Here is a 16,643-nt window from a genome sequence, read left to right on the forward strand (position 1 = left end):
ATGGATATTTATATATGTAGATGGATCCATACCTGTTTGTAAATTATTAAATTACTATAGTGTTTCTAGTACTTAAATATAAAAAAATTCTACATGGAAGGAAACATAACCTAATTTCCTAATTTTTGTTTGTTTAATTAATAATTTTGTTGTCTAAGTTAGTCCAATGTAATAATATTTTTGCGAACACTATTTTCTATTGTAAAAAATAATACTTTAAACCTAACCCACTAGGGTTGGTCTGATGATGCTTGGTGCTCTTTTCATTTATTTTCTTTTTTTGACAATGGTATCCTTTTCATTTAATACTTGACAGAGTAAAAATATTAACTGCATCAAGTGTGTGATTAGCTGTTTTGCAAGCACAAGGGAAAAAATATAACGAAAATGGTAAAGGAGAAAAATACGTGTTTTCATAACAATTAATATATTTGTTTTGGGCATACTCGATGTCCACAAGTCTCAACATGAATAACGATTATATAAAATTGGTATGAGAAATCAAGATTTATCTATACCATCAGTCAGGGCATGCAATACATAGCTATATAGCACAACACCAGCCTCTTGAATTCCTCCCATAAGTTATGCATGAAGTAAGCATTCTCTCTGTAATGCTTTGTTCAGCAGGAAAGGCAAGTAAAAACTCGTGCTTATAATCCTTTACTTGATATATCCCTACTTATATAGCAGCAATAGAGAGCAAACACTAACTTGATCTTCTACTTCAACACCAACACAGCATAAATATATGGCACACTTCTATGGACTGTTTTACCACCTTTAGTGTTGTGCAGCTCCAGCATCTATTACTTCCTTTTGAACTTGTTTGATTTGGAAGCTCCTATCCGTACATTAGAAGCTTTATCCTTTCTCTTCCCATCACCGTGAGTGAAACTTTTGAACCGGCTTTTATTGCCCTTCATACTTCCTTCTGACCTTAAATTTGAATTTGTATCATTAGAATGCCTACTTCTCTTGGCTGATCTGAATTCATCATTGCTCCTAAACTTAGTTGGTTCAGTTTTGCTTGACAAGTCTCTCTCAAATTTCCCCTTTCTCTTTTTTTGCTGAAACAAGTCTTTCTCTTGGGTGTTCGAAATATCAGGTTTCCTCCGCTCCGACCTACAAAGGAGTGACGGATAGACAATAGAATTCAGCTTCAAGGAAACAATAAATCAGCTGCTAACATTTTCTTTACAAGCAATAAAATCATACCCCTTGGCAGCTGAAACTTCAGGCGCATTTTCTGTATCATTAGCGGCTGCTTCATTTGATTTTCCATGTCGATTCTGCACACCAACAGGCATCGTAATTTTTTTTTTCAAACACGAAATCAGTCTGATAATCACCCTCTAGAAATACTACAAATTTTGAACGAGGCTGAGTTGAAAGTAATACAAAATCCAAAACAAAATAGCATTTTCCACAAGTAACTAAAGCTTGATATAAAGATCGTTTTTGCCTGAGTCATTGAGTCAACTAAATTTCAAAGGACTTATTTAAAGATCTGATCCAAATGCAAAAGTTAATGTAAAACTACAGCATAAAAAGAAAAACGATAAAAGAAAGAAAAAACAACTAAACTAACAATAAAGGCAGAAAATTCGCTATGATTTTAGCTTTCATACCGAACCTGATGGATAGCAACTACACCTCTGTTAAAATTCCCCCAGAAACAAAATATCTGTTTGTTTCAATAGGATGCATACATACAAAAAAATGTATTTATATACTTTCTAAAGCAACTTGGTCATTTATCCATAAAAGCCATAACCCTTAACATTTTAGAGCTTAATCTTGATATAAAACCTGAAGCCCCTGTCAGCAACATTCATGCTTTTGGATATGATTCCATCACATATAGCTAGACTCGGACTAAACCTAAGGTAATACTACCATTGTAGGTATTTAATATGAAAAGCAGTACCTCTAAAACTGTCTTGAGAAAATCCATGTACTTCTCTGGGGTAACCACTCTGACAGCAGCAGAACCACACTTCCGAATTAATATTTCAAATATGACTGTGACCTATAGACAACAAAGAAAACATTATTATGGTTCAATCCAGTATAGACAAGAGTCCATGTTGTGTTGGTGTACTTATTTAAGTACACGTCATGCATGGGTAAGACTAGTAGCTTAACATTAGAAATTAGACATGCCTTCGTTTTAAAATGATGTCTTGAAACAGACGACCAACGGATGATTTCAGACACAACATCTGAGAGAATATTCTGCAACTCTCTTGCTTCTAAGCAAGACACCATCACTTTAAAAAAGCCCAAGACAGCCTGTTACAGATGTAAAGTTAAACTCTAGGCAAAAACATAAATAGGCTCAAACAATTATTTGCTCTTTAAAACGAACGGCAACACTCACTTTTATGATTTCTGTATCTTTGGTGTGCAGCAACGATAAAAGAGAAGGGACGAGATCAGGAATGGAGGCACAAAGGTTTGCATCCTTATATACCAATACTGACAGTGCAGACACTGCTCCACTTTTTATATGAGGAGATGAACCGGAAAGATATCCCATTATCTGTATATTGAGAGTATTGAAGTTATAACTCATTAATATATTCCAGGAAATGCAAATCATTAGGAAATGCAAATCATTACTTTGAACTATTAAAAAGGGCAGCCTAGTGCACCAAAGCTCCCGCATACACAGGGTTCGGGAATCCCACAATTTTGGTGCATTGCACGCAGCCTTACCCTGTTTTTTACACAAGAGGTTGTTTCCAGGACTTGAACCTGTGACCTTTCAGTCACGTGACAACAACTTTGCCGTTGCGCCAAGGCTCCCCCTTATTAACCTCAAATATTACATGGTATACTTTTATTTTTTTTTCTACATAAAACAAGTTCATCCAAGCACACATAGTGTGAAGTTGCATTTATTGCAAAATTATTGGCTTGAAACAACAGGAAAGATGTGTAATTTGGAAAATTCAAAATAAACTAGATTGACAAAAATAAATAACATTAAAAAGAAGAGTGAATTTACCATGCTAACTAGTTTGTGATACGGTTCAGTAGGACCAACACAGGATAAGTCTCTCAAGCTATAACTTATATTTAAGAGTAAATCGCAAGCTTCTTTCCTAGCTTCATCCTTTCCCTACATGGTACCAATGCATATGATTTAGTACAGCTACTATCTCTTCTTACCAATATGATACATAGCACACCAAGCTAAACCAATGAAAGAAATGTGTATGGTATGTACTTGAACTTACATCTTTTAATGTGAGAATGATTTCATTCAGAATAAGAAAAGCCTTCGAGTTCACATCCTCTTCTAAACTAATCTGCAGAATGCATATCAAGAGAAGACCACTTAAGTTTAAAGAGTATGTACACCTTTATTCATTGTTCAAAAAACAAAAAGAGCATGAAAATAAATTGGCTATGAACCTCCCAAGCAAATCTCAGAAAGATACTCTAATTTGCAAATGAACCGGGCTCATACAAACAAATAATGCAGATATGTAACATTTGTTAACGCAATTTCACAGTTCAGCCAGAGGCAAACAGCACAATTTCTTAAGATACACAAATCACTGCATCAAATACATTCAGGATCCAAGTTGCTCCACTTGACTTGACCCACATTTTTTTCCTACTTTTCGGTTTTCCACAAAAAACCATTGCTGCGGCCATAAGGTTCCACGCCACACACGATATCCTCCGCGTTACCCACATCATTAATATGCAACACGTTTGGGCTGCTGTGGAGGTGGGCCACCGCTCTCCACCACTCCGTCGTGATAGCGGTGCCATCTTCTGCTATTGACTACCTACGGCTCAAGTCTAATTACATAGATATCCAATGGGTAAAAATATGGATATTCAAGTTGCTATCATGCTAGACCGGTCGGAATCTAGGTATTTTTTTTTTATAAACAAGGTATGGGGACAGCAAGTACTTTCGTGCAAAGCTGAAACTGGATTTCTACAACAAAAAGAACAGTGTGTTTAATTCCGCAATGGACAAACTTTAAACACAGAATGACCCACCTTAGACAACATATGTGTGACCTTTGTTCTGTACGTCCGGTCACACCATAAAAAGACTATTTTCCAAATACATACATAGATGAAGAAATATATCACAGAAAGTTACACATCCTCATACCCAAGACCCAAGGAGATCGACACATAATATATATATAAAATGAAATAATATCATAATTAAGATTTCCGACCTTCACAATGTGAACCATCAGCGCGTGGAAACAAACAAACCGGCTTCTAAGAGAAGCAACATCAGTTGGAGGTTTTATACTAAGTAATAAATCAATTAGCTCCATATATTTAGAAGAATAGCACGGGTGCTCCTGCATCATCCAGTAACAGCACTGAGACATATAACAAGAGAAAATGAAACAGAAAAAAGAATCACGCAAAGCATACCTTCAAAATTTTGCTCAAAGTGTTGTATGCTTCATAATGAACACTCTCATTAGTTGCCTACATATCAAGCATACATTAACTGCATATACTAGTCAAAAGAATTATAAAGGGATTATATCAACAAAAATAAAGTACTGCACAACCTTTAAGAAATACCTGAAAGGAATGTATTGTTAAATTATAAATTATCTCAACAAGATTATCATTGGCTCCTTTGACAAGACAAGATGATATCTCCAATATCGAGCACCTGAAGAATAAGAAGACTCTGGCTTGTCATCAATTATGTAATATGTAATAACAAGGAATAGAAAGAAAGGGGATAGTTTTAATAGGCCAGGTTTCCCTATTTCCTATTCTCCCATTCATTTTCTATAGTTTAAGATGATGTAAAGCTCAATCATATTCAAAAGGGCAGGGCAGCCTGGTGCACTAAAGCTCCCGCATACGCAGGGTTAGGACGGGGCCCCACCATTTTTGGTGTACTGTATGCAGCCTTACCCTGTTTTTACACAAGAGGCTGTTTCCAAGACTTGAACCCTCAATTATATACAAAGCAGCCAATAAATATTAAAGTTGACATTAGAATGAAATCAACAAGTCAAGAACTCGATTAATTTTATCCAGTTGAGGCTTGGTTGTTGTTTGTTGTTGTATAGAAAACTGTAGCTATGGACCAATTCTCTCTAAAACATAAGCAGACAGGTCTAAGCACGTGAATGGGCCTCTCTGATTACATGATGGGAATGCTGATAATAAGAAGGGTACTATAGGAAGACCAAAGATATGGAGAGTTTATAAAAGAAGAGATAAGAAGACTAGTGGCTGAAGTTACTAGTGAGGAGCATTAGTAAACTACAGGGTGTCTAAGTAGAATTATTTTACTAGCATTATTTAATAATTATAATCTCTGAATAATATCTTCTAGAAAGATCTCATTCAGAGTTTATCCCTTAGAAGTAGGCTTATCTCTTTAGTAGTATTTAAGTAGGAGTAATAGTCTTTTAGAGGGCATGACAGATTGAGTTTTCTGTTCAGGGCCAGAGTAGGATTCCTCTCTGAGTTGTGTCGGAGCTTTGCTCTGGGAGTAGTTAGAGAATCACTCTTCTACTATTTTACTATTTTCGTTCATATCAATAAAGCACCCTATTTTCTTTAATCATCGTCTGTTTCATCTTCTTGTTGGTTTGTGATAGGATCCAATGGTTCCTATCATTACACTCCTTCAAATGAGCTCTTTAGGGTTAAGCGTGGATATTACAAGTCTATCAAGGAGAGAAATTGAATGAAGAGAAACTGAAACAATGAATTGTCATTATAAATCTGAAAAATCTGTTTGTTATATGATATTCTGGCTGCCATTAGATCTCCACCGGCGCAATTAATCTTTTATAAATTAGTTACTAGGTTCACCTTTGAGAAAATCCCGTCTCATCACTTGGCTCAATGTCCAACACACTGCTGTTACTAGTCAATACTTCACCTTCACAATCTACAAGCTCAAACCTCTTGAGCAGAGACATAAAAACTTCTTTGGTTACAGAAAAATTAGCTATCGAAGCTAGGCAGCTGATTGCACCCTATAAAAGAAAGGCAAGAAAATTCAAATTAGTTAAACCGTTGTATTAGTGGGCAAGAAAAGCCAGAGGCAATGTTATAGTAACAGAGCAATGTTCGGCCTAGAAATTTTAAATGACACAAAAGAGTGCATTTTAAATACTTGAGTAACAAAAAAAAGTAATTTTCAGGACAAGAGCACAAGAGAATGATATCAAATATCAATATACAGGGGATTATCGGTAAAATAATTAAAAATTGTGAAACCTTTAATGAAATGCGTGTTTGAGGAGGTGAACTTATAAATAAATCTGATAAAATATGAAGCAATTGACTCGAATAAGATTCCAAGGCCTTCATATTTCTGGTGGCAGCTTTCTTTGAATAAGCAGGTAGCATGCTGAATTCTAATGAAGAATCCTGTTCTGCATCACATTCTGCCTCCTCCTTTTTAGGGCTAAGTGCAGCTTTATTCTCGTTCACAAGAATCTACATAAAATTCAAGATCATTTACATGGAAGCCAATTGAAAAAACAAACAAATAAAGCCACGAGAAGTATAAAGTTAATCATCAGTATGAAAATCTGACCTGTAGTGCCGTGGAAACATTTTCATGCATGGAGAGGTTCTTTTTAAGAAAAGTAGTCAGCACATCACTTAGACGAGCAAAACTTTTGTATGTATCAGTTGCATGACGACAAAAGCTGGGAAGTAATCCCCATAATTCTTGGGCACGAACCAGCAGATCTTGACTGACCTTTGACTTTTTGACTGGAAAGAAACCAGAACAATTTAGCTCAAGAATTTGACTAAATTAATTATTGTCATAAAGAAAAATTGCATGTCCAAAAGCTTAACGAAAAAATATTTGAAGTGAGAGTGGAACAAAATTGACAACTTTACATTTCTCTCAACATTGTAATATACTAATATCCCAAAATGACTATTTGTCAAAATTTAATTTCCTTTTACTATGTTTCCGCCACACAAAATGGAAATAGATTATTTATTTAGATTTATCAAAAAAAAAAAAAAAAAGATCATTTACTGTTTTGAATTATATTCCAAATAACACTGCAATTGCGGGAAAACTCAGTATCGCGAAGCACAATTGGAAAATGATGCGACAATGAACGCTGGTGTGTTTAGTTTTTCTCTAACAAATTTTTGCAGCCACAAATTGCAGCGAAAACAGCTTGTTGCAGCAGCTAAAGGAGTTAGGGTTTGAAATACCTATTATACCCTCGGTTATATTTGTTCAAGACATTTTTAGTAAGTTTCTTGTCATTTTCTATAAAGAAGGAGCTCAGACTTAGTTTAGTTACAGTTAATTAGTCTTGGAGCTAGCTAGTTAGAGTAAGCCAGCTGTACACAGCGGGCACTTAACAGCTATTGACAGCTGTTAAGTGACTGACAAGTGTCAGTCATCCATATAGCAACCTGCTATAGCAGGTAACTCACCAAGCTACTATAAATGCTTGGTTGTAATAGTTTTTGATCAATCAATGAAAAACAGTTTTCAGATCAAAAGTTAATTAGAAATATTCTACGATTACATTTCCATTTATAATTTTATGTAGCCCTACTACCCTCTTCCCACTCAGCCTCTGTTCTTCGCGTTTCTGCGAGACCCAGCTGCTCTCCATCCCTCTTCATTTTTAGCTTCGGCGACTTCTATTACGGGAGACAGCAAAGGCTGGAGTGACAGTTACAGCCAAGTTCTGTGCTCTTCTCAGTTCTGTTTCTACTCAGTTTCTCTGTTGTTCTTCTCGCCTCCGTTCTCGACATTTTTTGCCTCGGTTTCTACTCAATGATGGCATCATTTCAAGAAACAACTTTCTAGCGTCCTGCTTCCTCAACTGGTTTGGTTGCAAAGGTCAGACGTGCCAATAACAACCTAGATATGGCTCATGAATGGAATTCATTGAGTGAGAATGAGATGAATATAGACTAGGGAAGGAGGATGCTATGGTGCCAGAAATTTCAAATGTCTAACCAGGAAAAAGACCTGCAACTGGTGCTACTAAAAGTAACGTCAAAGGCCCTGGATGTGTTTATGTTTAGAAATCCAGAAGTATCCCAATATAGCAGAGGCAATGTCTTAAAGAAGGCAAGCATCTATAAAAGATTTTTGTGTGAAAGATGCAAGGGCTTTAACCATTTAATATATTGTTGTGCTCTTTAAAAACTTAAAGTTGATGGTTGAAACTATTGAAAATTATGGTCCCCAGTTGAAGCCTCCAAGTTACCATAGTTCCCTAGTTAGAAAAAGGAACTAGAGCTCACAAAGCAAATGTTAAAAGGGCAAGAGATAGAGCGAGCTGAATATATGGATGCTCCAACATTTCCAGTGCATGGGCAGACAGAAAGTTGAGGACATTTGTTAATTTCTTGGTCAATTGTTTAAGTGGGACTATGTTCATCATGGAGTATTGAACATTTTGAGTATATGAACACTGGGATAAAAATGTTTGAGTTTGAGCTCTTGGACAAATTTGATGATGAGATTGGAGAGAAAATGATGTGCAAGTTACTGAGAATGGAACTGCCTCTTGAAGAGCAAAATGTTGTTACTAATGTTTAAATTTTCTAAGGCAAATTCTCATTCCATTACGTCTTAGGCAAATATTTACAAGGTGGGAAGAAAAGAGTCTTTTGGAATCGATATACCACATATCATCTGGATTAGATGTTGGAAGATGTACAGATTGTAGACCTATCTGAAGCACAAAAACAGGTCACAGAATCATAACCTACTCTGAGACAATGGAGTGGCTATGTGTGAAACGTTGTGTGTCTAAACAGAGCAAACCATGTTTGTATTTATAACAGAAATAGAATCAAGTTCAATTAATGATAAAATCAATTACAATTAATGCTAATTAAACATAATTGATATGGAAACTACATGATTTGCTAAATTGTCATATCAATCATGTTTAATTAGCATTAATTGTAATTGATTATAGCATTAATTGTAATTGAGTGTACTTCTTTTATAAATTATAAATACAAACAAGGTGTGCTTGTATAGGCACAACCATTCACACATATCTACAATCTATCTGTAGAGAAGACAATATGTGTTAAGATATGTGTTAGATGTTGTGCGTCTAAACGGAGCACACCTTGTTTGTATTTATAATAGAGATAGAATCAATTTCAATTAATGCTAGAATCAATTACAATTAATGCTAATTAAACATAATTGATATGAAAACTATATGATTTGCTAAATTGTCATATCACTTATGTTTAACTAACATTAATTGTAATTGATTCTACTTCTATTATAAATAGGTACAAGGTGTAGTTTTATAGACAACTGCAACCATTCACACATATCTACAATTTGTATTCTGTACAAAACATTAGAAAGCTGCCAGTTGCCAAGAGAGGAATAGGGAAATTTCTTCTTGGCTTGACCTGCGACCACTCATTAATTCTCATCACGATGAGGAAGTTGGAATTAGTTAGGAGTGGAGTGACGAGGTTTGCACAAACATGAAACAACACCAGTGGCTAAACACAAAACAGAAGGGCCCAAGGGAAGAAAAAATGTCCTTGTGACAGTATTGTGGAGTGATATGTACTCTCTTAATCCACCATCCACTAGTCAATTCTGTTAGTTGTTATCATAAAAGAGTTGTCAAACAAAGCCTTGTATTTTCCTTTGTAGTGCACCCTCTAACTCTAACTATTGAACAATCCCCCCATCAAGTACTATCCCTACTGCTGCTTTTCTGGGTTTCCCACAATAAGTGTTACCCCAGCATTCTCTGTAATACTTCAATTCCTAATCTTGTTTCACCTAATGCAATACTCATCAGTTGCAAACTTGCAATATTATTATCTTTCATAAAGGTAAGCTCAATGTTGTAGAGATAGATAGTCAAATATATGCAAATACTAAAATAACATCAAAAAACCTTTCAATACAAACACTTAAGCAAACTGAAAGTCAAAATCAAAAAGGTCAAGTCATAAAATATTAGCTTTCGATAAAGCAGTAACAAGTACAACTTAACAACTCCAAATAAGCAGATATAACAAACCAGGTTTTTAACAAATAGGAAATGTGTACGGGTGAGAGGCTTAGAATCAAGAGAAATGTGCAAAGGAGAGGGCAGACAACATGCAAAAATGTGTGTGGGTAATGGATGCTCAAAATTGGGCCAAGGTTTTCCATTTTCACCGAAGAAAATAGGTTGTGTAGCAACCAGGTCACAAAACCCAAACCAATAGTTGATTGACGCCAAAGATCACCAAAATCATTTCTTTTCATCCAATGTGCAACAACTGAAATCCTACACGATCCTACAGATTGTGTCTCACACTAGGGTCGAGATATCCCAAGGCTCCAAAAGATTGTAATATTTTATTCAACCTGCTTGAATATGTCTGCACCTACGTATGTTCTCCAATACTTATCTATCACAATAGAACTGTCAAGGTAGAGGGGTAGCCATTGGCAAAAAATACCTACCGGTTACCTCCAGGAAAAGGGTTTCAAAAATACAACACCATGCTCAAAGTAGCGAAGTGCAGCAGAGGAACATTATAACAGGAGAAACATGTTATCTTATCAATAGATATAGATGTTCAAGAAGTTGACATATACCTTTACGACTAGCCTTCTTAAAGGACTTTGCAAGAGGCACGATATGCTCCATGTAGAAAGCAAGTGATGCTCCAGTAATGTACTGCTTCAAGATCGGTACTAGCCAAATATTTGAATAAGTATAGCTGTGTTCATCAAGAGAGATAGGTACAAGTATGAGAAATTTCTCTGGTCCCATAGCAAAAACGGCAGACCCAATGCATTTCTGAAGCTGCATGACATTGAAAACCAGATGAAAGCATAATCAGTAAAGCAGCTTTAGTTTATTTTCTACCAAAACATAAATAATACTATAATAGTAACTGGGACATAACATTGAAAACCAGATGAAAGAGTAATCAGTAAAGTAGCTTTAGTTTATTTTCTACCAAAACATAAATAATAGTAACTGGGACAAAATTTAAGACCAAACCACAAACCACATCTGAGACAAAAGTCAAGACCAAATAACATCAGACATAAGTCAAGACTAAACTGCAACTAGGACAAAAACCAAGGCCAAAACGCAATTACAATTAGGATAAAAGAGGGGACAAAAAACCAGGGTCAGACTAATGGCCAACGAGAAGGAAAAATCATGGAGGTAATGACGTTTTCATAGAGTTCCAGATTTTAAGGAACTCAACAACATAATAAAGACAGCAAAAGTTGTGGAGGGTGGTACTCTCATACCATGTTGAAATTGTAGGGTTTTATGTTGGGTTTGTGTTGGTATCCCAATTCCCAAGGCCTTTCAACAGGCATCTAACCCAATGAGAAAACTTTTCATGTCTCACAAAATGCTGCATCAAAACGTGTGCAGCACCCTTCCAACACACCCAGACGACTTTGCCTTTAAATACAGGTGAAGGGAATATAATACAGAATAAAAAAACTATATTGATATGTTGGATGTCATGAAAAAAACTATGGTAGCAAATCATATTTATACTAATCCAAGAAACTTTATTCAGGGCACTAGTCTTTATTTATACTAATATCTTAATTCTAATTAAAATTGGTAGCAAATCATGGAAAAAAAATGAAATATGAAAACTAATATGAAAACATATTTATGACAGAATATTAAATAGCAGATTATTTTTCAAATCTTTCTACCAGTAATCTACAATAAGAGAAACTACAGGCAGAGGAAGACCTAAAAAAACTATAAGAGAAACTATTAGTTAAGAAAGATCTAAGTTAAGAAAGATCTAGAAGTTAATGGATTGGATAGAGATATGATATACGATAGAATATCATGGTGTCGTTTGATACATGCAGCAGATCCTGATCCCACTTAGTGGGATAAAGTTTGGTTGCTGTTGTTGTAGTAGTCTATACAATATTAATCAAGGTTTTGGAAAATATAAAGTGAAAAAAGTCATTATACCAATGTAGAGTTACCAAAGTTGAGCCATGAATGAACTTGGATTTTGAATACGCTTATGGTAGTGTTTGATGCACAGATATAACAGAATGGAACAATTTTGTTCTACTCTTCTTTTTTAGTACAAGATTTTGTTCTATTCTATTCTTGTTGATTCCACACATTTGATGGAACCAAAAGGTACCATTTTTTATCCTCATGCTCATGGGTAGTTCAATTATATTTTTTAAAATATGTTCAATGTAGAGCAATTCTTATGTTTCGTTCCATCACATTCTAAGACTCGGAATTTGGGCTTATCTAATTCAACCTAAAAAGTTATTCTTATGTTTTGTTCCATCACATTCTAAGACTTGGAATTTGGGCTGATCGCCTGATCTAATTCAACCTAAAAAGTTAGCTCAAGATGTAAGGATTGCCCAAACATGAGAAAGACAATTATGTTCAATATACTAACTTCCTAAAATGAACTACCCATAATTCTAAAATGAGTGAGAAACAACACATAATGAAGAAATACATAACATGATTAATTAAGGTATTGAGATTAACCTACCAAACATCTAGATCAATGTGGAAACATCCAATACATCCAAAATATTTTTCACCAGTACTTACATGCTCATTATTAGCCTTGCTATCGGAAGTCTGAATCATCAGGTCAGAAAGTTTAAGCACAATATTCCTCATAGATACAAATGAGAATTCCCCTGCAACCAACAAAGATTACGAAGAATAAGATTGGGATGAAATATAGTTTGATTACAAATTTCTTTTACACAAGAAACTGTAAAATAGAAAACTATGGTATTATGGGATGCCCAAGTCCCACATTAAGAAATATGGGATGCTTGATGGAGTATTTAAGTGGCTTGGTACTTCTCCCTTGAGAGCTAGCTCCAAGGGAGGGTTCTCCAAGTGCTTATATACTTATCAATTGGTATCAAAGCCAGGTTGTCGATGGCTCGGAAAGGACTACCCTACGAAGGGGCAGGCCATGTAAAGTGGCGTAGGGTGCAATTCGCCGGGACATCGGCTCTAATGGGCGGTGCTATGATAGGGAACTTTGGTATTATGGGGTACCCAAGTCCCACATCGAGTGGTATGGGTATGGGATACTCGATGGAGTATTTAAGTGACTTAGCTCTTCCCCCTTGATAGCTTGCTTATAATGGAGGTTCCCCAAGTGGTTATATGCTTATCACTTTAGTATTGATAGAGAAGTGCAATAACAGACAACATATTTGCTCCTTACAAAATAAAAAAGAGCAAGAGATAGAAAGAGATTATCCAGTTTCTTATAAAAGAGAAAAGAAGGAAAGTATAATGAAGTCAGCGGACAAGATATCCCGCTACATAAAGAAACTAAAAGAAAACAGTGAGCCTAAGAGGTTTGAAATTAAAATATCAACACTTCCAAAACATGCACAGCAAAACATCAAAGTGAGACCATAAACACAACCATATACCAAAGTATCTGTAAAGAATAAAGTAACATGCTTAACAAAATTATGCCATCGAGTATCTAACAATCGATAACTAAGACCAATAAGATAGACCAAAGAATTTAAAAAAATAATATATCATCTACAGTGCAAATATAGTAGAAGACAGTTCCATACCAAGCTCATGAAACAAAACAGATATGACTGACAAAAGATGCTCATTTGGGAGCCCATCAGTAGCAGAGAGGGTGTTCTCAAAAACTGCACATGTTGATTTTATAGCATCACCTTCCAAACCTAGCTGACTATCATCATGAACTGTTTGATCTGTACTAATTAATAAGCTTTGGGAACCAATACGATGCTTGAGCACATCATTCAAGATACTTGATGCCTGTGATGCAGTGTTTCCCTCAGAAGTTAGAAGCCCTAAGTTCAACATTTGCAGATTGAATCAGAAGATTAGTAATACTAAAAACGTAATATAAGGCAAGAGAAAGTAGCAATACTTAAAAATGTACATGAAAGATTGCTTTTACTACAAAGTCTCCGCAGTAAAATTATCAGCAACACTTAAGATTTTAGCATTAATCAATAGCAAGTTATTTAGATATTACTGTGTATTCATGGTATGGAAATTTTATGCTTGGAACAAGACACAACATGCCATAAAAAGTCCGTACAGGCTGCAGTAGGAATCCAAGGGGGGAAACCACCATCCAATGCATGACAAGCACATGGAAAATGTTTTATAGAGGAACTGTCAATATTCAATAGATTTTGATTTCTAATTTAATTAATGATGCATTGACATGATTAATTGTTAAACACAAATCCTTTTTTTTGTCCTAAAAGAAAAATCAGAAGATGTTTCTAAACACAATGAGGTGAAATAAAATAATCTGAATTAAAAACCTAAATCAGATTAATTACAATTAAATGATTTCTATAAGGGATAAACATAGAAGCATCATACATACCCATCATAGGTTGACAAACTAGAGGAAGGTTCTTGACCCACAAGCTTGGTTGTCCAGTATAAAGTAAGTCCATTGCAAGTCTTAATATGGTTGCTGCAAAAATCACAGTATCCAGTGGGTTCTTATCACCCAAAGATACATAAGAAGCAAGAGAAACTACAATGTTCTCTATCTCTAGGACTATATTTCGGATTCTTGAAGTTTCAAAAATAGCTTCTACGGTTTTAAGGACATGCCTTGTAAGTGCCGAGACTTGAGAACCAAATAATTTATGCACTTCTGAAAGAACTTTAGGAACAACTTTAGGATAAAGATTAGGAGCAACCAGATTAACTACATTTAGTACATGTAGGACTTCCTGGTGCTCGGGTTTCGAAGTCCCGTTATCTTTACATTCATCAACAGTCCTCGAAGCAGTTACTTTCATAGTCAAATCAATGCACCTCTTTAGTTCAGACAAAACTAACTTGCTAGCTTCCTTGATAACAGTGGAAGATTTAAGAGACCTAAAAAACTTCTCGAGCGACTCTAGAGCACATCTTCGAACCTAAACAAATAAACAACAACCAACCAATTAAGTGGCATGAACACTTCAGGATAGTAGCCATGTTCATAAAGTATCAAACGCTTCACAAATAATTTGGACTCTATTATTTTTACTTCTATTGTTTAAACTTCTATAACAACACATCTTACAATATCATCATAACAATTAAAAGAAAAAATAATACTTCAATACAATAATATGCATTGTCAGTACTGTTTTCTACTAAAACAGTACCAAAAACTAAAATATCACCAACTGCATTATATTCCACCTTTTCTCAACTGATGATTTTTGCCTAAACTATTCTGAGTCTTTTACACAGAAGACGACCTATAGTAGCTAAGAGTATTGAAGCTAAATTCGGGATAATAGTGGCATGAACCTCTGTAGCACCAACACTTCTAATCGAAGGGTGTACCAGTGTCCAACTCCAACATATTTGATCACACTAAATTATGTTATTTTCTCAAAATTTTATCGGTGTGAATGTGTTAGTATCCGTGTCGTGTACGGTGTTTCTCTCTTTGCTTTATAGGCAAAACCAATGTTAAATGCACAATGATTATAGTTTTGCAAGATAAAACTAACAATTAATTTGGAATTCATGTACCAGCCATTGCATAATAAATAATAAATTAAACACAGATAACAAAAAACTAAGATTGTTACTACCTTAGGGCGTTTATCAATGGAGAATTTAAGCAAAATTTGAAACCCTAATTTAACAGAATCCCAATCCTCCATGTCGCAAAACCCTAGCAAAACCCCAACACACTTCACCGCAGCTCTCAAGCTAGAAACACCCAAACCCTCCCCTTCCCTCACCAACAACATCCCCACAATCTCCGCTGCTTCCCTCGCCTTCTCCGTAGAGATAGCCCCAGTCGGCACAAGCGGAAGCGCGATTGCCATAAAGGAAGCAAGCGAGGACAGCGATACGGAGTCTAGAGACTCCGACGACGAGGCGGTGGATATCGCGGCAGCGAAATAAGCGGGAGGTGTGAGAGGGAGGGATTCGGAGGACAGATTGGAGCGGAGAGCGGCCGCAGCGGCAAGGAGGTGGCGATGGTGCGGGGCGGGGGATTTGGCGTAACGGTCCATGAGCTGCTGGCAGAGGTCGGATGCGTCGTTGAAGGAATCTGCGTGCTCTTCTTCCATTTTTTTTCGATGGAGTGATTTCTCTGATTGAAGAGGTTTTGGTGATTGTGGAATGAAAGGAAACAACGGCCGAGTGGTGAAGGGTTTAAACGTTTTAGGGGTTTATGCTTTCCAAAGTACATACAAATCAAAAAATTGGGGTATTCCTAAAAACAAAACTAGACTCTTACCAAAAATTGGGGTATTCCTAAAAACAAAACTAGACTCTTACCCGTGCTACCGCATGGGTCTTTTCAAGAAGAAGTTAAACGAATAAGTCGCAACAATGTAAACATATATAGTTTAATAGAAGTCATATAAAAATTAAAAAAACCGTACGGGTCTTTCCAAGAAGAAGTTAAACGAATAAGTCGCAACAATGTAAACATATATAGTTTAATAGAAGTCATATAAAAATTAAAAAATAAAATGAATTGAAAATTGATTTCATCGGTTATGGCCATTATTTGATGGTGAAATGTCAAAAATTTAAAATTACAAAACAGATTGACACTATTAAAAATTACAAAAGAAATTAATAGAGATAAATGTTGCAATAAAAATA

The 16,643-nt window shown here is 35.6% G+C and overlaps 1 protein-coding gene across 1 annotated transcript; it reads right to left on the bottom strand.

The window, feature by feature from the left end:
* Positions 1-391: 391 nt before the first annotated feature.
* LOC146954960 (ARM repeat superfamily protein) lies at positions 392-16,177 on the bottom strand. Its single transcript, XM_085719321.1, has 18 exons — positions 15,614-16,177; positions 14,395-14,941; positions 13,592-13,843; positions 12,588-12,679; positions 10,601-10,811; positions 6,569-6,750; positions 6,247-6,468; positions 5,836-6,002; positions 4,579-4,672; positions 4,423-4,479; positions 4,215-4,346; positions 3,246-3,317; positions 3,014-3,127; positions 2,384-2,545; positions 2,167-2,295; positions 1,931-2,032; positions 1,219-1,292; positions 392-1,125 (listed from the first exon to the last, which is right to left on the bottom strand). Exons 1-18 carry the CDS (start codon positions 16,097-16,099, stop codon positions 810-812), a joined length of 3,411 nt encoding a protein of 1,136 aa, XP_085575447.1. The 5' UTR covers positions 16,100-16,177; the 3' UTR covers positions 392-809.
* Positions 16,178-16,643: the final 466 nt, after the last annotated feature.

The sequence above is a fragment of the Medicago sativa genome, chromosome 1 (assembly GCF_051527215.1).
Source record: "Medicago sativa cultivar Bolivia chromosome 1, Bolivia_mono, whole genome shotgun sequence".
NCBI lineage: Eukaryota > Viridiplantae > Streptophyta > Magnoliopsida > Fabales > Fabaceae > Medicago > Medicago sativa.

Bases quoted from the DNA above. Each gene is read 5' to 3' on its own strand.
- LOC146954960 (XM_085719321.1), bottom strand. From the start codon at position 16,099: ATGGAAGAAGAGCACGCAGATTCCTTCAACGACGCATCCGACCTCTGC. The intron at 4,347-4,422 runs GTATGCTTTGCG...TGGATGATGCAG, and splicing joins CTTTGAGCAAAATTTTGAAG to GAGCACCCGTGCTATTCTTC. The intron at 3,318-4,214 runs GTCGGAAATCTT...TGCATTCTGCAG, and splicing joins TGATGGTTCACATTGTGAAG to ATTAGTTTAGAAGAGGATGT.